At 37.6% G+C, this 20,974-nt stretch overlaps 2 protein-coding genes, 1 long non-coding RNA gene and 1 other non-coding gene across 4 annotated transcripts; 3 read left to right on the top strand and 1 right to left on the bottom strand.

Moving 5' to 3' along the window:
- The first annotated feature begins 123 nt into the window (after positions 1 to 123).
- leng8 (leukocyte receptor cluster (LRC) member 8) lies at positions 124 to 8,780 on the top strand. Its single transcript, XM_077720692.1, has 15 exons — positions 124 to 451; positions 1,056 to 1,191; positions 1,283 to 1,405; positions 1,481 to 1,558; positions 2,478 to 2,889; positions 3,621 to 3,774; positions 3,857 to 4,027; positions 4,824 to 5,066; positions 5,151 to 5,309; positions 5,852 to 6,146; positions 6,231 to 6,332; positions 7,321 to 7,389; positions 7,452 to 7,581; positions 7,658 to 7,865; positions 8,618 to 8,780. The coding sequence occupies exons 1-15, from the start codon at positions 411 to 413 to the stop codon at positions 8,778 to 8,780; spliced, it is 2,484 nt and encodes an 827-aa protein (XP_077576818.1). The 5' UTR covers positions 124 to 410.
- A 2,995-nt stretch (positions 8,781 to 11,775) lies between these two features.
- rbfox1l (RNA binding fox-1 homolog 1, like) lies at positions 11,776 to 20,918 on the bottom strand. Its single transcript, XM_077720496.1, has 12 exons — positions 20,652 to 20,918; positions 17,153 to 17,389; positions 14,288 to 14,464; positions 13,844 to 13,897; positions 13,689 to 13,781; positions 13,535 to 13,604; positions 13,406 to 13,465; positions 13,207 to 13,339; positions 12,886 to 12,925; positions 12,741 to 12,802; positions 12,561 to 12,642; positions 11,776 to 12,230 (listed from the first exon to the last, which is right to left on the bottom strand). Exons 1-12 carry the CDS (start codon positions 20,736 to 20,738, stop codon positions 12,186 to 12,188), a joined length of 1,140 nt encoding a protein of 379 aa, XP_077576622.1. The 5' UTR covers positions 20,739 to 20,918; the 3' UTR covers positions 11,776 to 12,185.
- On the top strand, positions 12,393 to 18,779 carry LOC144199815 (uncharacterized). The gene is made up of 4 exons (XR_013326972.1): positions 12,393 to 12,645; positions 12,760 to 12,869; positions 13,211 to 13,295; positions 18,641 to 18,779. It is a non-coding gene; the product is annotated as an uncharacterized LOC144199815 (long non-coding RNA).
- Positions 12,986 to 13,058, top strand: trnak-cuu (transfer RNA lysine (anticodon CUU)). Its single transcript has one exon. It is a non-coding gene; the product is annotated as a tRNA-Lys (tRNA).
- Positions 20,919 to 20,974: the final 56 nt, after the last annotated feature.

Below are 20,974 nucleotides of genomic sequence, written 5' to 3'. Positions count from 1 at the left end.
TCTAAATGAAATACGAATTATTACATCATTAATACATCTTCGGTCACATTTTCGATTTTTTTTATCTGCTCTGAAGTGTTCAGGACGTTAAAATGACGCACTTCCTGTCAACTATGTCATAGGGCTGGGTTTACGACTGAGCTGCCATTTTGTATTCCTGTATTTCTTGTCAGTGACGAATCAGCTAGTTACTTCTTTCTCGTATTGGTTCTTCGTCTAATTTAAACATTGAATCACTGTTTTGATATCCGTCGTTTAGTTCCCTGACGAGTTAATCGCTGTTTTTTTTTTAGGTTAGGCCTTTAACACCACCGAGTGAGGCTCTGGCTGTGTTATTTTAGCATCCGTGCTAGCCAGCGTGCTAGCGAAGCCGTCCAAGCTAGCATCAAGCTAGTTTGATCGGAGGCGAAATGGCGGCCAACGCGGCTCAAGCAGTCCCGAAAAATAACTGGTATGTAACACATGTCAAAAAAGAAAACACGTGGTTATATTCTCACATTGAAATGCGATTGGAACATTTAATGGTAAAACAAGTTAACTATTCAAGAAAAGATTAAGGTTAAGATTATAGTGTTGACGAGTACACTCGTCTACCAACAACACGGAAATTGTTAAGAATGTTTTTAATAACAGGTTTCCACTGAAATAGTTTAGTTTCTTTTTTAAATGCGAATCGTCGCCGCATTATCTACAAAACATTTTTTAGACTTTTAAAACTAAAGCATACCTAGAATGTTGTCTCATGGGCTTGGCCCAAATAATCTCGTAGGACATAAATGGCAAAAGTAAAAACAGAAAATGGCGATCATATAATAACATTCTCTGTACAACTAATGGAGCTTTTATAAACTAATCAAATGCCACTGACAAAGATAGACGTCTACGCAATTTAAACTCGGAAGTTCATGTTTTCAGTCCCATTGACTGTGCTGGACGTCCCATCCATTTTGACTTGGATTTGTTAAATTGTAAAAACTTAATAGATGACCTGTTATTTTTCCCTATTCTGACACTCTTTCCTACTCCTAAATTATCAAACATTGTTTTCCTGACAGGTCTTATGTCGGTGGAGGTCCAGATAATCATATTCAAGAAAACCCCGAATGGGAAAAAGCAAGGCAAGCACTTGCCTCTATTACCAAGAGTCCAAAAAATGTCAAGAATGCACCAGGCAATATGGCGTCATTAGAGGTAAGATTTGACTAGCTTCAACTTTACCAACACCACGAATGACTTGCTTTTTTTTTAATGCACAGTGTATTTTTCTCCAAATGCTAACCAGTTTCAGACCGGATTGACCGATGCTGCCGTCCAGCACCAACAATATTATCAATGGTATCAGCAAAATCCACCCCAGTATCCGGGATACACATACCCGTATAACTACTACTATCCAATGAATCCGGTATGTACATATTTGAGATTTAGAGATTTGAAAAAATCCCTTTATCTGTCCTAATAGAATAATTTTACATTCCAGTATGGCGTTGGATACCCACAAAATCAGTATCAAGTCCCACAAGGACCTTATCAAGCACCACCTCCTTCAAATGGACAAGTAAGATATTAAATATGCAAAACATACTTGCAATCAAGCTTGAGAACAGCTGAAAATTATTAATAGAAGTATTATACAATTATTAGTGTATCATGCATTTAACTAAGAAGAGTGAAAAGTTAATGATGATTTTTCCGCAAATTTGGTAGCTACTTGAAGGCAAAAATACAAGTGAAAGATTCTTAAATTTGATTATTATTATTTTGATATTGCCATCAAATTGATACAATATATTTTGATCCTCTTTAATTTTGATGCCTGTAAAATATTCCAAGATAATTGGGAGTGGAACAAGGGGCAAAAAATGCTTAGGAATGTCGAGTTGAGTAATTTACCGTATTTTCACGACTATAAGGCGCACTTAAAAGTCTTACATTTTCTCCAAAATAGACAGTGCGTCTTATAATCCAGTGCGCCTTATATATGGAAGAAACAGAAAATGAAAAACCAACACTGTCAGATATTAAAAAAACATAACGCCTGAACTGAAACAATACTGTTAAATATGCAGATGCCATCTTAGTTTACAAAATCTTCCATCATATAGCTCCTCCCCCACTGCAAGATTTTATAACAAAAAATCCAAAACATCAACAATGGCTGGCTCTAGAGGTGACTGTGTAGTGAGTGCTTCATACCTTGAAGTCAATTGCAATTACTGTATTTTCACGACTATAAGGCGCACTTAAAAGTTACATTTTCACCAAAATAGACAGTGCGCCTTATAATACAGTGCGCCTTATATATGGGAAAATTGTCATTCATTGAGAGTGCGCCTTATAGTGCGGTGTGCCTTATAGTCGTGAAAATACGGTATGTCAATGTTTTTGCTAAAGTACACAAGAAGTGTTGCGCAATAAGGATCTGTTACAGTTGGCTGTTTTTTTTAAGCCTAAAGTTATCCTGTATCTTCTTCCAGCCTCCCCCAATTCCCGGAATGGAGGAACCGACTCCCAAGTACCCCCCTCAACCTCAGCCCCCTTCCACTCCTCAACCGCCCCCAAACGCAGGCACCTCTGACCAACCTAGCGCTCCCCCACCCCCACCTTTACCTCCCCCACCCAATTCCCAGTACCCCCCTCCCCCACCCCACAATCCTTACAATTCCAACAATTCGGTGCCGTATCCACACGTGGACCCCGGCCTCATGTACAACTCTTCCACCGGACGTCCCAACTATGGGCCCGGCTATCAGCCCCCAAACAACTATCAGCCCCCGCCCACTCCAAACCAGCAGCAAGCGGGGCCGTACGGCGGGGGAATTGGCAGAGGAGAGGTTAATAAAGCCAAGAACCAAACACAAGGACAGCAACTGTGGCATCGCATGAAACGTAAGTCAGCGGACACTCAATTTAACAGCGTTAACCCTTTCCATTCTTGCATGTACATTCAGCAAATATGTATAAAAGTTTGGATAAATATTAATACATATATAAAAAATTATTAGATGACTAAAATGAAAAATACTAGAAACAAAAATATGAAAATCGGAAATTAATAAAAAGGAAAAATGTGTATAGACTTCTAAATTGTATATTTGTAAAGTGTATAGAATTTTTCCCCCAATGTTTTTGAAATAATAGTAAAAAATATTACATATTAAAAAGATAGAATACTAAAATGGAAAATACTAGAAACAATATGAAATTAATAAAAGGTGTATTTAGGATTTTTAAAATGTTTTTTTCCCCTAATGTTTTTAGAAAGTCAAAATATTTTTTTATTTTTTATTTTTCATTGTAATTTAGCAAGTTATTTAAATATCTTGATGTATTCCCCATACTTCATACATACAAATAAATGGTCATCAAGGGGTTAATCTTTAAATACTGTTAGTGATTAAAGTGATTCAAATAATTAAAAATATATATTAAAAGTTATTTGAATATTTTGATATATTACTCATATTTGTTACATATAATAAATGGTCATGAAGGGGTTAATCTTTAGATACTGTTAGTGATTCAAATAATTTAAAAATATCTATATTTTGTGGAGACATTTTTCAATTTTGGCCAATGAGTTACAAGCGGTTACTGAGCTCAACTCTTTATTTTTACAGAGTCACCTGGCACTGCCCCAATGAAGTTCAATATTCCCAAGAGGCCCTATCAGGCGACTGTTTCTAGCCCGACTTTCACGCCGAGCGAGCAGCCCACTGGATCAACTCCAGCCCCTTCGTCCCCCGTGAACGCAAACGCAGCAGCTCAAACGCGGTAATAAAGCACACCGATCGGCTCAGCCGGGGAGTCGTGACTCTTTTTGGCCGACGTTTGACTCGCTAACTTGTGCTGACAGACCGCAGGACTGGCCGCCGGCCATGAAGGAGTACGTGCAGCGATGTTTTACGGCCTGCGAGTCGGAGGAAGACAAAGATCGCACGGAGAAGGTGTTGAAGGAGGTTTTGCAGGACCGTTTGAAGGATGGATCCGCTTATACTATCGACTGGGATCGTGAACCCTTGCCTGAGTAAGAGCACTAAATACTGATGATGTCTAGTGTGAATGGACTTTATCTAAAGGATGGTTGCTGATAGTATTTTAGTATATGAAAAGGTAATTTTCTTGGACCACCGGTAATGGCTAATCTAGTGTTTTAAAAAAGGATACTGCTTATTTAGCCGCCATTTTGTGACGTTTGGTTGCTGGTCAAATGGTAACAGAGAGTTAGTTTACTGTTGTAACCAGCTCTCAACATTATATTCATGAGTTTAATATCTAAATATCTGCTGTTTTCAACCATACTTTGATATCAAACTGTACTTTGATATCAAACTACTTTGATATTAAACAGTACTCTGATATTAAACAGTACTCTGATATTAAACAGTACTTTGATATTAAACAGTACTTTGATATTAAACAGTACTTTGATATTAAACAGTACTTTAATATTAAACAGTACTTTGATATTAAACAGTACTTAGATTATTAAACTCTCTCTTAGATATTAAACTCTCTGTCTTAGATAATAAACTCTCTCATGAATATAATTTTTAGAGTTGGTTTCAACAGTAAACTCTGTGACCATTTGACCGGCTACCAAACGTCCGAGCACCAACTGGAATAATTACGGAATTGGAAAGACAACAAGATTTGAGTATTTAGTTGTTGTTTTCTTCGGGTGAAAAATTCTATAAAATCTGTAATTTTCATGTTTTAAAGCCGTTTGTCTTGATGCCTTTTAAAAATAGTCATGTCAGCAGAAATTGTTTATTTTTTTGTGCTGAATTTGACAATTTGTTTTTTGTCTTCTAAATTCATAGTTTAAAGAGCAAACAAGCACCACGCTGGCACGCCGTCCCACGAATTGTGGAAGTTTCAATCAGTCGGGGTGGAAGTACGACTGCTTCGTCTCGAGGCAGAGGCGGAGGCCACCGATTGGGCCACTACAGAAACGTCTTTTCTCAGCGGAGCCCGTCGTCGAGTTCTTCACGCTCCTCCTCGCGCTCGCCATCTCCAAACCACGGCAGAAACCGCGACCGGAGCAACCAGCGCAACCGACGGAGGTAGATCTTTTTTTTCTCCGTAAATTTCGGATAACATGTTTTGAAATGGCCGTCCTCATCTATATTCTGTCTTGGTGTATCTAGCGATTCGGGTTCGCAGTCAGACAACAGCCTCTCCAGCGACCTTCGACCTCAACTGTCAAGACGAAACCAGAAAGCCGGTCGCGGCCGTAGCAATGACAGGGATCGAGGACATGGCGGAGAAAGGGGACGAGGAAGAGGCGGAAAAGCTAGGGGCAGGAGGTAACTGCCGTATTTTCATGACTAGAAGGCGCACTTCAAAGTCTTAAATTTTCTCCAAAATAGACAGTGCGCCTTATATATGGAAAAAAACCAAAAACGAAAAACCACCACTGTCGGATATTAAAAAAAACACAAACGCCTGAACTGAAACAATACTGTTAAATATGCAGATGCCATCTTAGTTTACAACATCTTCCATCATATAGCTCCTCCCCCACTGCAATGATTTTATACAAAAAAATCCAAAACATCAACAGTGGCTGGCTCTAGAGGTGACTGTGTAGTGAGTGAGTGCTTCATACCTGGAAGTCAATAGCAATTACCGAATTTTCACCACTATAAGGCGCACTTAAAAGTCTTAAATTTTCTCCAAAATAGACAGTGCGCCTTGTAATACAGTGCGCCTTATAATACAGTGCGCCTTATAATACAGTGCGCCTTATAATACAGTGCGCCTTATAATACAGTCCGCCTTTATAATACAGTGCGCCTTATATATGGAAAAAATGTCAAACTTTTTGTCAATCCTTTCCATTCTTTAGAAACACAGAAGACTCCAATACACCCGGTGGTAAGAAGAGAAAAGGCGGCAGTGCCGGTTTGGATTTCCACGACCCCGACAGGGAAGCCAAAAAGCAGAGTCGAGCGGCACGTTTCCAGAAGCAACTTCGCTCCGAGCCCCTAGTCTTGTCCGTTAACTCGCTGGATCTCCCCGATGGGACACAGGAGGGCCTCAGCTGGGAGGACTGCCCCATTGTCGGTACATGTCAGGACATCACCAAGCCTTACCTGAGGCTCACCTGTGCCCCAGACCCGTCCACCGTGCGCCCTATTCATGTGAGCTTCCTGCAGTGGAGGAGAATTTTGTGTTGACGAGAAATGATAACGTGCTGTTTTTGTTTTGTTTTTTTTGCTCGACAGGTGTTGAAAAAATCTTTACAGGCCGTGAAAGCTGACTGGAAGAACAAACAGGACTACGCTTATGCTTGTGAGCAGATGAAGTCCATACGACAGGACCTCACGGTTAGTAATCGACTTATTCTACCGTATTTTCACGACTATAAGGCGCATCCTCAATGAATGACATTTTTCCCATATATAAGGCGCACTGGATTATAAGGCGCACCCTCAATGAATGGCACATTTTTATTTTTTCCCATATATAAGGCGCACTGGATTAAAAGGCGCCCTGTCTATTTTGGAGAAAAATATAAGACTTAAGTGCGCCTTATAGTCGTGAAAATACAGTACGTTTTTTTTAATAGGATTTTTTGTTTTTATTCTGCGTGGAGGCTACTATTGGTTGAAGTACTATTGTTTATTCAATATATTTTTTGCATTTATCAGTGTCAGTACAGATTTTGTTGTTTTCCCAGCCTTATTCTATTTCAAACTTGACTGTAGAAGCTAAATACCGTATTTTCCATATATAAGGCGCACTGTGGATTTTGGAGAAAATTTTAGATTTAAGTGCGCCTTATAGTTATGAAAATACGGTACTTTTTGTTTTGTGTGCTTTTGGCAAAATTAGCAAGGAGGCCCTTTTTGGGTACTTATTACTTTTTTAGGCAAACAAAGGTTAAGAATTTTAACTGACAACCGTCAAGGGTAAATTTAGCCTGCTGAGGCTAAGCTATTAGCTTCCATTGAATTAATCATCATAAGTAAAAATGAATTACGACCACTACTGGATAACTCGTACATACTAAAGACAATAATTCTGCAAATAATATATTTACTTAGCCCATGATACATAAAAAATAAAAAGGCAATTGGGCTCTATGGACCATTTAAGGATCAATATTTTCACAGGCTAAGTTCTAAGAACTATTAAAAGAATTGAATTGCCCCTCTGGTGGAGTGTCAAATTTAATGGGACCCTTTTTTAGGCCAAGACTATTGACAATAACTATTTTCGCAATGTTTGGATTAGAAAAATTTCTAAGCTGTCATCTTGAAAGACAGAAGCCGAGATTTTCATGAGTTTTTCCCCCCCATTTTGCTTACGCAGGTCCAAGGAGTTCGCACAGAATTTACTGTGGAAGTGTACGAGTGTCATGCACGTATTGCCCTGGAAAAGGTAAGAATTCCTGCTTTTTAGCAGCTATAAAATAAAGAAACTAAGTATTTTTTTCTTATCAGGGTGACCATGAGGAATTCAACCAATGCCAGACGCAGCTGAAGGCCCTCTACAAGGACAACCCCTCAGAGAACATCGGCGAGTTTACAGCGTATCGCTTGTTGTACTATATCTTTACTAAAAACTCTGGAGGTATGTGGAGTAAATACATGCGTCCGTTTCTTTGTGATCTCCTTTTTTTATTTGTTTTTATTCTTTCCAACTACAGATCTCATCACCGAACTGGTCTACTTGACCCCGGCGCTTAAAGCTGACGTATGTGTTGCTCACGCTCTCGCTCTCCGCGCCGCCTGGGCTTTAGGAAACTTCCGCCGTTTCTTCAAGTTATATCAGGAGGCTCCACGCATGGCTTCGTACCTCATTGACAAGTTTGTTGAAAGGGAAAGAAAGATTGCTCTTCGGGCTATAGTCAAAACGTAAGATACATTCATTACAACTACAGTGTTCCCTCGATTATCGCGACTTCACTTATCGCAAATTTGCGTCTTTGCGATTTTTTTTCTGCTGTTTTAAAAATTAAAGGATACATATATTTTATTGTAAAATGTATATATTCAGTTAAGAAATATATTAAATTTAAATATGTATATATATTCAATTTAGAAATATATTAAATTTAAAAAAATATATATTAAATTTAAAAAATATATATTACATTAAAAATATATATTACATTAAAAAAATATATTACATTAAAAAATATATATTCCATTAAAAAATATGACATTAAAAATATATATATATTACGTTAAAAAATATAATTAAATTTGAAAAAATATATATTACGTTAAAAAATATAATTAGATTTGAAGAAATATATATACACTACATTTAAAAATATTACATTTAAAATATATATATTTCAAAATATTTAGTTTTATTTAAAAATATATATATTCTTAATTTAAAAAATATATATATTTAAAGTTCACAAAAATGTGAAAATCATCGCTAATACTAGCAAGCGGAAGTCACTTTGCTGCTGTCTTCCACTTGCTAATAGGACTCCGCACTGAATCAGAAAAAGCTAGTTCTAATAAGGTCGATACCACTTTGCGATTTTCCGATTATTAACCGTGATATTCGAGGGATCACTGTATTCACAAACGTAAAACCTAGACCCCAAAGTGCTAATAATATCTTCTGTTTTTTTTTCCCCCTTTCACAGGTTTAGGCCCGACTTGCCGGTCGAATATGTGCAGTCCACATTAGGCTTCCTTAGTTTAGACTCCTGTATGGAGTTCCTATCTGGGTTGGGTGTTACCTTCACCCCCTCTGACCCCCTAAGGATAGACTGCAAAATCAGCACCACTGCCCTGGCTGCCTCCTGAGTGGGTGGGTGGGTGGGTGTTTTGTCATTAGCGGCTTTTAAAAGGGGTCAGGGGAGCAGTATGGGTTCGAGCAGCGCACTTTACTATCCCTCAGACATTTTAGGGAGGCAAGCCAGCACCTATCTATATAGGAACCATATAGAACATACTCAAAAGTCCCGTATGAGATGAAAATTTAAACAAAAAAGTCATTGCGCACCCAAGTTCTTATGACAAAAAATGCTACTTTAGTCTTTAAAAAAGGCATTTGAGTCACGCACCCACCCGCAAACATGAGAGGGCAATCGCACTATGCTTCCTGTTCCATTAGCGCTATCAGATGTCAACGCTAACAGTGTGCTGTTATCTTTTCTTCCTTCCCCAAGTCAACAGCTTCAAGACTTCAAAACTCAAGAAGAAGACTCCAAGAGGGAACGCCATTCCGTTCCAAAAAGACTTTAAAAAAACAAAAGACGAAGATGGCCATGGTTGACAAGAAGAACAAAGTTGTGGTTTGTATATCCTGTCGGAGGTGGCGCCCTCTGTTGCCAAGGAGGTGCTTTTTTTTTGGGATCCGAATTTGGGACTTTAAATTCAACTTGGCGTTCAGTCAAGTCAGGAAGCATGGACTCTTCAAGTAGAGCGTTGTTTTCTAGCCGGTTAAGGCGAAGAAAGGAGTCTTGTCGTCAATCCCAGGGTGGGATGAAGCTCCTCCCACTACAGTGTTGATCCTCAACGCCGAGCGACGCCAGTCAAGGCCAGAGATGACAGCGAACCGGTTTGTATGCAGAGTCTTAAAGGTTCTCCTGGAAGGCTGGTAAGAGATGGACTGCGGAACCATGCGGATACCCCCCCACAAAACCCACCCGATGACCTCCCTGACAACTCAATTCGATTTATTTTCTGGAATCTACATATTTGGCCTCTAAATTGATGCCATAATATTGTTGCTTATAGAAAAGATGTTTCTATAAGCCTCAAATTAATTGAAGTGAAATTCTTTAGTTGAACCAAAAAGCTTAAATTTCCCATAAACTGCTGTTTGAGGATTTTAATTAAATCTAGCTATAACATCGTTAATGTGGCAGAAATTGGAGAAAACATTAGAGCAAGGACGTCATATTTCGGGAGATTTGAAGTGTTGTGTAAATTATTGAGCGTTTTTTTTGTTTTGCACAATACATTGAATTTTTTTCTGTAAATAGTGTACAAACGTTGAATTTGCAGTTTGTAGCGTAGGTGATCCACACATGGTAAGTGTGTTCACTTTTCTATTGCTGTGTGCTTATCTAAAAGAAAATGCTTAAAAAAATCACCCTGGCTGCCAAAAATGTAATAGAGGGGTGGGAAACCTGTGGTGCGTGGGCTATACGTGGCCCGCGAGATAAACGGCAGGGTCCCCACCCCGATCTGGAAAAAAAATGATGTGCAATTTGGCATTTTGTGCATTTGGCAAATGATTTCAACATGTTTTCTTTTTTCTCCCCTTTTTTTTTGTTTTTTGACCCGATCTCTCGACCCTTCCCCCTTTCCCCCACCAGGGGCGCTGGCCCTCTCCCACCAAACCCTCTTTAGACGCTCGTGCGTGCATTGCAGGAGCGAAAGAGGAGAACATGAGGAGGATGCTGGGAAAAAAAGCAAGGCTGTCGTGAGCAAGTCCAGTCTCGCGTCACTCAAAAAAACAAAAAGCAACGAGTGAGCCTTATGTCCTGCTAACTAGCCACAAAGTTATTATTTTTTATATCAAAATTCTTTGTTTCCTCCCTTAACTTTTATTTTAACACGTGGAATAATGAACTACCCCCTTCAAGTTGATTATGTTTGTCCAGTTTAGTTTTAAAAATGTGATGTTTTTTTTGTTTAAACTAGTTGGATTTAATTGATTCAGTTTCTTTACCCTCAAAATCGAAGCTAAGATTTCACAAGTACACATTTTTTTTTCATTTTTAGAGGCTAGATGGTTTACAGTATTTTTGCTCCCATGTACTATTATTGATTGCTCATCAGTCTTTTGCCACTTTTTGATGCCCCGCCCCCCGTATGACCTCATCTACTCTCGTTTCATCATCTTCTCCATCTTTTCTTTCTCTTTCTATCAAAACTCGATCTTTCTGACCTCCATTTCCTCGCATGGTCTGTCTTTTTCTCTTCCTTCTCATAGATGTTGTCATTCATTTTATGTTGAGTATGTCACACACTCGCACACCATCATTGGTAGTAAGTATGGACATTGCAACTCACTAACATAGTCTTGGAAAGGTTATTTTCAAATGCCTCTCCTCTTTTCCCCCCTCCAAAAAACAGATTTTGATATCACCAGCACCTTTGTACATTTTTGTGTAAATATTCGCTCCTTTTGAAGAATATAATAAAACGTAAAAGCAGATGCTAATGCTGTTATGTTGGGATGAGAAGTACAATTAGATGGATTTGAGTTTAATGTTGAATGGTTTTTTATTGTAGTTTGTATAGGTTTCAGAAATTGCTAGTTTTTTTTAATCACTTTGTAGTGGGATACTTTTTGCCTGGTGGAGGTAACAATTAAATGTAAATAAATTAAGCAAACAATTGAAAAATCAAGCAACAAAAAGCTAAATACAAGAAATTGCAGGTGTTTTTTTAATCAATTTTTGCCTGGTGGAGTCAACAATTAAATTTAATTAAATTAAACAAAAAAAACGAACAACAAAAAGGAAAATACAAGATTTAGATAGAAATGTATAAAAATGAAATACTACTAAGGCGATCTACAAAGAAAGCTGATTAATACATGCAAAAAAATGCGGGGGAAAAAAACAAAATTCAGTTTCGAGGCAGAAAATGCATCAAAAATAAAATGTCAAAATAAAAGATGGAAAGTAGAAAAATAGAGCCATAGGAAAGAAAATATTAAAAACCACAAGTAGAAATTAAAAGGAAAATCTATATCTATATGAAGCCTTGTAATTTGAAGGGTCATTAGGCTGTAGTATTAATGTAGGAAGCAGAAAGGAAATTAAACAAGCAAGAAGAAGGAAAGACTCAAAAGAGTTTTATTTATAAGCACAGCAATACCAAGAGGAAAAGCCAAAAGTAAAGAGGTAGTTAAGGAAACTTTAAAAAAAGGAAACTCCACTTAAATCCAATCAACTCTACAACAGACTAAGAAGTACTGACAGTGAAAACGTTCTCGTACACAAACACACTTAAATAGAAATCAACACATCATCCAAACGTGTGAAAATGTACATTTTAACCTATGGGGGGAAAATCCAGATGTCCTATAAGCTGTTTCATAGCACTTGAATTTCCCATTGAAATGCAATTGAAAAATACATAAATAATGAAATATACGTGTTCAACATGAATTGGCAGGGAGAACAATAAAGTACACAGTATATTTACAATTTCAGTCTTAATATCCAGTCATGTGTGATGCCTACGTCATCAATAGGGAGTAAATCTGTTGTATCCGCCTCTGTACAAACTGGCCTGTAAATGCATTGCAAAACATGATTATGGCACATTAAGGAGCAAGAATTTAAGTATAAAATTGCTGAATATGTACATTATTATTATTTATTGTGCTTTTTAATGTTTATCATTTCAGAGTTCCGGGTTTGGTCACATGACATTCAAGTCCTCGTTGTGACGTCAATTTAAGTCGACAGCAGGTGGCGGTATTAAACTAAAGGGCGGCCTTCTAAGTCCAATCAACGTCGACAAATGTAGTATATTTTGATTTAATTAAGCGAAGTCATGTAATTTAAACATCCTTAATAACTAATTTAGTCGATACCACAGTTTAATTCAACTACTCACCATAGTTCCAACGCCATACGTGGTTGTTGGTCCCACAGAGTGATGATAAGGGTCCGCAGCTGCGGCATACACGCGGCCATATCTGGTATAATCGTCACACAGTCAATATTTAACATACACCGTCATCTTGAAGGAAAATTTAGCTCTATAACGCTCTTTTTCTGTCATTTTTCGCCCTACCCGTCACTGTATGTTGCAGCAGCAGATGGTGATTGGGCGACCCTATATGCTGGATAACCTCCCTGCACACAAACGCATCACATCATCAAAGCCCGAACAGATGATAGGAAATGAATGGTCGCTGTCAAGGTAGGTAGTGACTTACGTAGAGTTCTGCTCCATAGAGACCTTCTTGATACACGACCCTGAAAACATTAGTAAATTGTTTAGAGTATTTCAATACACGTAGTATTGGTAGCGGGCAGGCCCGGCTAGCTCAGTCGGTAGAGCATGAGACTCTTAATCTCAGGGTCGTGGGTTCGAGCCCCACGTTGGGCGCTCTTTTATCATAAACCTAGCTGCAATATTCCTAGTAATTATTGAACTAGTATTTCTTAGCTCTGTTAATTCGAGGGATATTTTAGTTTTAGTACTTTTATTCGATGCATTTTACTGTGATATTCTTAATAAACATTTTTAATTTTACCCAGGGTAGGCAGGCATAGCAGCAGGTGCGGCGGCAGAGCGGATGGTGTTATAAACAGTCCGACCTCGACCCCTCAGCGCTGAACCACGGTAAGCCAAAGCGGGCGCCGCCACCGGGTACGGGAAACCGGCGACTGTACGAGAAATGTATCATTTTTTTGTGGCTAGTTATGGCGTTGTAGTGGGTTTTGTTTACTGACCTGTATAAAGTTCGGGTGCATACATGGCGCCCATGACTGGGTTGATCTTCCACCCAGAAGCTGCACAAGCAAGAATGTATTATTCAAAATAATGAAATTAGACGGATGAGTGTTGAAGTTATGTCTTACTTGAAAGGTCACCATTCACTAGAGCCGTTTGTGGTTTTTTGGTGACTACCCTTGCAGTTGCGTTATTGACCTGAGGAGATATATATATGTTTTGCCTTAGAAATACCTCAATATTTGGCTTCCCACGACAAAAAAATGGGTAGCATAAGCGTACCTCAATTTTTCTTCCCTCCACGACCGTTCCATTCAATTTTTCACGTGCTCGATCAGCCTCTCCTGCACTCTCGAAGGTCACAAATCCAAATCCCTGCACATATATTGTATATAAATACACATTTTTGTTGATTTTTTAGTATAATAATCATTTACCTTGGATCCCCTCTCATTGAAGATAATTTCTACATCCAGGATTTTTCCAAATTGCTAAAAAAGAGATATAAACCTTTGTATCGGATAGATGTTATTTATAAAAATGTTATTTACAGTACTGTGAAAAATAGTTTTTTGTCCATATTATTCTTACTCCAAATTGAAAGAAAGTCATTTTCTATAACCAGCACTGTCTTCCACCTAAATATGAAAGTTTTTTGGCCTACTTTTCTTCTTAAAATGATTTTAACGGCAAAATATATCCACAAATCACCAAGTCCTTAAGAAGCAAAGCAGCCCCAGTCATTACATTGCCTTCCATTGTACATTTTTTAGTCTTTTCCCTTTCTAAAATGTCCTTTTTTCATTTTCTTTAGTCACCAGAACATTAAAAATCAATTTTCACAGCACTATAAATACACACACACACATATAATTGCGTACCCCAAACATCTGCCGAAGATCGGGGTCCCGAAATCGGAAAGGGATGTTTGACACATGGAGGCGTTTGGGTTGGGCCTTACCGGACCCCTCGTCATCACTGCCACTTCCCCCTCCACTGGATGCTACCGATACACTGAGAGCTTGGGGGTCCGAGGTCACGGGGGCCAAGGCTTCCTCCTAATGACCGACGGGTGGACAAAGAAAGGGGGAGGGGTGAGAGGAAGTGGCGGGACGAATAACGAGACTGGCAGGCGGGCATGTGATCACTTCCTGGTTGGCATAACATTAGACAAGACATTTCCACCAGGTCAGGTGATCCAAAGCAAAACGAGCATTCCGCAACCAGTGATCCCTCTCAGGCAAACGCAAAGGAGGCGTGAATGGAAGGGGGAGGGGCTCCAGGTTTAGTGAGGCATCTCAACGACATGCCTGTCGGAAAATAGCGCCTCGAAAAACTCAGAATTGTTATATACACGCTCGCAATTTTTGGCTAATAGTTTTATGTTACACTTGTTAGATTTACAGTATTAGAATTTGTAATAAATGACCTAAATGACCAAATTTTATTATGTTATGTAGATAAAAATGGCTTAATTCGTTTTGGAAGAGATTCCGCTAAAATGGCCGACATTTTGTCTGTTTTTGTACATGCATTTTTTTGTTTTTTTGTCTATTTTCAATCGAGATAACTACAAAATGTTACGTTGCCAGATAAAAATTGACTTTTGGAACTGATTGGGCTTATTTTAAGCATGAACATAGCTTCAAAATCCATTTTTTAATTTTTTTGACCTTTTTTTTCTTCGTTTTTTAAAGAAAATAAAGCACTTAACTCTCTCTATTTAACCTAAAATAATAAAATACTACCAAACAGCTTATTCTATACCAAAAAAACAGCAGTAATGTCATTAAAAATCCATCTAAATTTAAACGACTCCATGCAACAACAACAAAAATTCGAATTTTAAAAAGGGAGTAAAAATAAAAAAAAACATTCACTTTCCCACAATGCACCACGATGCTAATGCGCGCTCATATTAAACGTGTGCATCAACGTGTTGAGGACACCAGCGTGTTAAAACCAGTTTTTTTTTTCATGAAGACAAAGTGGATGAGTTCAAACTTGAGCAGTGAAGGGAAGGTGCAAAACAAAATAAAAATTTAGATAAATATATACGCACAAGATGGTATTATTAGCTTTCCAGGGAGGCCTGAATATAGCATAGCAGAAGAAGAAGAAATGAAGCAACAGAAAGCTTTAAAAAAAGAAAAGAAAAACAGATTTAGGAGAGAAAAATAAGAGCAAAACTAAATGTTCCAAACAGGTCAAGGTGCTGCTTTTCTGCCAAGGGTTAAAGGTCAAATGTAAGGACACACACACATATACACATACACAAATATATATATACACACACACGTCACAATGGAAAAAGGTGGGAGAGCTGGTTTGGTGGTGTCATGTCACGATGCAGAAGAGTATTGTGGACCTGCGTTGGGTTATTTCAGAGTGGGGGCGGGGCTCATCGGGGTAACCCCTCCCCTATTTCCATGGCGACGCCGCCTCAATTTTCTCCCAGCATGTGGAGCCTTGTGTGTCTGAGGGAGGGTGGAGTAGTCGTAACATATACGGACGGGCGGGGCCACACAAAATACCTTTTAGCAGGAGAAAGAAACATCAGAGAATATTGTCATGTATTTGTGTATTTGTGTGTGTGTGTGGTGCTCGGGCGGGCTTGTAAAGTTTCAGTTTCGTGATTTTTAAAAAAGAATATACTGTATTTTCTCGCGTATCAATGTAATAGTAAAATATTCTGTATTTTCTCGCATATTAATATAATAATATCATATTCTGTATTTTCTCGCATATTAATGTAATAATATAGTATACTGTATTTTCTCGAATATTAATATGATGATATAATATACTGTATTTTCTCGCATATTAATGTAATAATATATATAATATACTGTATTTTCTCGAATATTAATATCATAATATAATATTCTGTATTTTCTCGCATATTAATGTAATAATATAGTATACTGTATTTTCTCGAATATTAATATGATAATATAATATACTGTATTTTCTCGCATTTTCATATAATAATATAATATACTGTATTTTCTTGCATATTAATGTAATAATATAATATACTGTATTTGCTCTCATATTAATATAATATACTGTATTTTCTTGCATATTAATATACTAATATAATATAATGTAAGTGATTTTTTCTCTTGAATTTCATTCATAGACGTCATAACAAATTTTGCTAAGTGTTCTATCTTTCATTTTTTATGATATTTCTCAGTTTATCTTTTCTCTATTTGGAAATAAACGACCATATGGGCCGCATTGTCTTGCGTTATGGCGTTTCGTCTTGCAATTTTGTGCATGTTAAGTCTAATATATGCGCATATAAGCCCTACCCTCAATTCGACAAATACGTTGTATATGTGAGAAAATACAGTCATTGTGAGTCGGTTTCAAGACTCACTTGAATAAAAGTAAAGGCTGTGTCAAAGTAGGAATACATTTATAAAAGTAGTTGACGACAGGTGTACTTTTCCACAGTAAGAAAAGTCGGCCTACAAAAGAACCTTGACACGCGTTCACCTCATGAATCCACCCGTGAAAGCCAATCTGTTTTATTGCCCTTTTCTCAAAGAGCCAAAAGAGATTTATTTGCGACAACACGCTCAGCTGTCCTCCTTTACTGCCTGTCGTCAAGGGGGCGGAGCTTAAACCAAGCTTTTCACTTAGAAATTGGACCTCCGGTAAAATAAGCTCTTTCAAAATATAGATTGGCAAACTTTCCTTCCGTGAAAACCCGACGCGCTAGTCTCGCCGTTACGTACCGTGTTGGCGGTCGGTAGAGGCTCCGCCCCCTCCAGCTGTGGGCCCTGAAACACCCTCAAGTGGGCGTGCTCGGGGTACTCGGAACTGGGGTGCGCCGGGCTGAAATCCAAAGGGGGTAGTCTGCCGGCACCGCTAGGCGGGACTTGACCCGGGGTTGGGTACGGAGGGGGCGCGGCGTACACCTGCTGAAGGGTGGGGTCGGCGCCACCTGGCCCCGCCTCCTGGCCGGGCCCGCCCTATGGGGGAGGATGGTGGGATGTTAGGCCTATTTTAATTGGGAGGCTTAGTAATGGCAACCAATGGGTCAATAGAAATGATCAGATTGATGATTAGTTAATTGTAGGTAAGTGGAATTGTAAAAAAATTGACATTTTCATTCATTTGTGGGAACGTTTTTGGATGAAAAGGTTTTTTTTGTTTTCGAAATTCATTTACATTTGTTTTTTTTGTAATTCTTCATTTTGGTTTAGCGTTTTTTGTTGTTGTATGCTTGGGGTTTTTGGTATTATTATTTTTATTATAGTATTGATTAGTATATTTTTTTAGTATTATTTTTATTATAATATTGATTAGTATATTTTTTAGTATTATTTTTATTATAGTATTGATTGGTATATATTTTTTTTATTATGGTATTGATTAGTATATTTTTTAGTATTATTTTTATTATAGTATTGATTAGTATATATTGTATTATTTTTATTATAGTATTGATAAGGATATTTTTTGTATTATTTTTATTATTATAGTATTGATTAGTATATTTTTTAGTATTATTTTTATTATAGTATTGATCAGTATATTTTTTTGTATTATTCTGATTATAGTATTGGTTAGTATATTTTTTCAGTATTATTTTTATTATAGTATTGATTAGTATAATAATTTTAGTAATATCTTTACTGTAGTATTGTTTCATATTTAATATCATTTGAAAAAAAAAGCTAAACTAACATTTTTACCTTAGCGTTTATTTATTTTATTTTGAACAAAAATACAATTTTTAATCACTGTTTAATTTGGTCAAATTAGTCATTAAGTCACTATAAAAAAAAATCATCAGCAACACAGAAATTTGAAAAATCAAATTGCAAAAATGACAACATGGACACACACACAAATGATGGACTCACCCTTTCTGCACACCCCTGGATTTCTAAGACCCTCAACATCAGCTTCTTCTGGCTTTATGTCCAACTACGACCACCCGCCCACTACCCCTCAAATGCACCCCCTCCACCAATCACGTCAAACGATCCCCACCGCTACCCAACCCCCCCAAAAAACCCAAATTTTCCTCGCCATTTGTCCCCATCTGCATCCGTCAATCATCACTCCGAACATCCAACATCCAATACGTCATTTTCATTAAAACTACTACCCACTTATTTCAAATCCCACCGACCAATCGCACAAGTGCTTTGTCACCCCCCCCCCCCCCTCCCACCATCTCCTCATTTGTCATGTGTCTTTGTCTCCTCTCGTAGTACTTCAACTCAGCTGTCAGCTCTGGGGTCAAAGGTCAACCACACGGGGCCAGTTGCCCATCTTGACAGCTGCCGCCTTTTTTTAACAGACAAAGTCGTACATGGTGCCGGTTACAGATGTGGTCAGCCCAATGTTCGATTTTGAGGGGTAGCGAGTAGCCAATCTGAGTTTAAACATGTTTTAATTGACTACAGTAATCCCTCAATTTTCGTGGTTAATTTAGATCTGACATGGCTGAGATGAACAACAAAAACGCGAAGTTTAAATATATATATATGTATTATTATTATTATTATTATATTCATTGTTTTACTTCTGTGCTGAGTGGAGGAAAGGGGAGGGGCTTCCCCTTGCAAATTTTAGTGTTGATTTTCACGTTTTTATGAATTTTACCCAAAAAAATGTAATTAACAAAAAAAATTCTAGCAGAAAAAAATATGTGATGTAGTGAAGCCGTGATATTCAAGGGATTACTATATTTAACTATTAATTTGGCAGTTTTCTTTCAAATTACTAAATGCAAACTTAAAAAACATCACCAAATACCAACATAATAATTTGAATCCGGCCTATAAAGCCTGACTGTTTTTTCAGAGCTAAAGTAATGAAATGATTGCAAAATCGATATATTCAACAACTCAAACTACTACAAATGGAACCAATTTATTCCGCATTTTCAGTCACTCTTGTTACTAATTAATTTTTGCTCATTTAGCATCCGCCACCTTCCAGCAAAATTCCATCACGCGCTAGCATTCCGTGAACGTTATTTTGGAGCCCTTGGGTTGTACTATCTACACCCAGACACTCTATTTTGAGAGGAGCTGATTGCAAAAAACAAGATAGGTGACAGAATCTCCTCCCGTGATTATCCGCTCACAAGAGCAAGCCTAAAAATACAGCTGACAAGATGGAGGCGTGCCAGACCTTCTAACCTACCACAAATGCATTTACACACTCTTAACGGTCATCATTTTGATGTTCGAGCTTTAAATGGTGGTTAAATTAAAGTACAGTACAATTAATAATATCACAAAACATTTAGATAAAACAAAACATTTTGTTGTAAGGAGGAAGAATAGGGAAAGTAGGCTAGCTAACTTCAATAGTGGGCTAGCAACAGCCATTTGTTGAAGGAGTTAAGCTAATGTTGTATGGTCTGGTTGCTAAAGTGATTAGCTAAGAAGCTAAGTTAACACGCTGATGTGCTGTTAACGTTTGGAAAGATGTTAGCTTTTGTGTAAGGAGGGAAATTAAGCTAGCAAACTTGTGTTGTATGCTAGCAAAAGTGCTTAACAAACAAGCTAAGCTAACCTAGTGATTGAGTGAGTTAGGCTGTGAACTTAATTTGTTTATAATAGTCTTTTCACAGTTTTTTTTTCAAGTCACGATGGAAAAGTGTTATTTATTTATTTTATTTTATTTAAATACTATTATTATTATTATTAAGGAATACAAATTATTATTAAGGAATACAATTGTATACAAAAATGTTAATGAAAACAAAATTAATAAGATTTCATTGAAGAAAAACTTAATTACATTGTTAGGAATCACTATTTTTTAAAATGTTTTTATTAAAATCATTTATTTAACCCATTATCTGCCATTGAGATATCATATTTAGATTATTTTTTTTATAAATGGATTGACATAACTGGATTAATATCCCTGAATATTCCGTTTTTTATTTATCTAAATCAATGTTTATTTTAGCTGTTTTTATACTTATTTTTAGATTTAACAAAATGATTTTTGATCTAAAAACAGAAAAAAATGATTTAAAAATGACAATTATTAATTTAAAAGAGGGAAAATATGGAAATTTAATATATGGTATTCTTCATTTTAATTTGATCCTAAAACAGAACGTCGGCACTTATGATTAACTTTCCCGGGCCACACAAAATAATGCGGCGGGCCACATTTGGCCCCCGGGCCGCCACTTTGACACACATGGTCTCGCACAAGAACTGAGTGAAATGAGCAGACAACAACACACAAGTTTACCTGTACTAAACCGGGGTAGCATGCGGTGGTCTGCGGATAGACGGGCAGTCCGTAAGGCTGGAGGATGACAGTTGGCGAGGACAGCATGGCCTCAAAAAACCTCACGCCAAAAGATGAGGAAAAGCCACAAGTAGGCCAAGAAAGGAAAACTTAGCAAAAAAAGTGAAGTAGTCCAAAATGGCAGATTCCAAAAGTTGGTAAAAGGTCAAATTTGCGGAGGTGAGACAAACTCTCTCCACCCCCCCACCACCACCGGCACAAAAACAAGCGACGTCCTGTCCGGTCAAGACGAGATGTGGAGCAGTGAAAAGAGCTTTCTGTGT

This window comes from Stigmatopora nigra, chromosome 7, assembly GCF_051989575.1.
Source record: "Stigmatopora nigra isolate UIUO_SnigA chromosome 7, RoL_Snig_1.1, whole genome shotgun sequence".
Taxonomy (NCBI): Eukaryota; Metazoa; Chordata; class Actinopteri; order Syngnathiformes; family Syngnathidae; genus Stigmatopora; species Stigmatopora nigra.
Note: the sequence above shows the minus strand (reverse complement) of the source record. Positions and strands in the feature narration are given on the sequence as shown.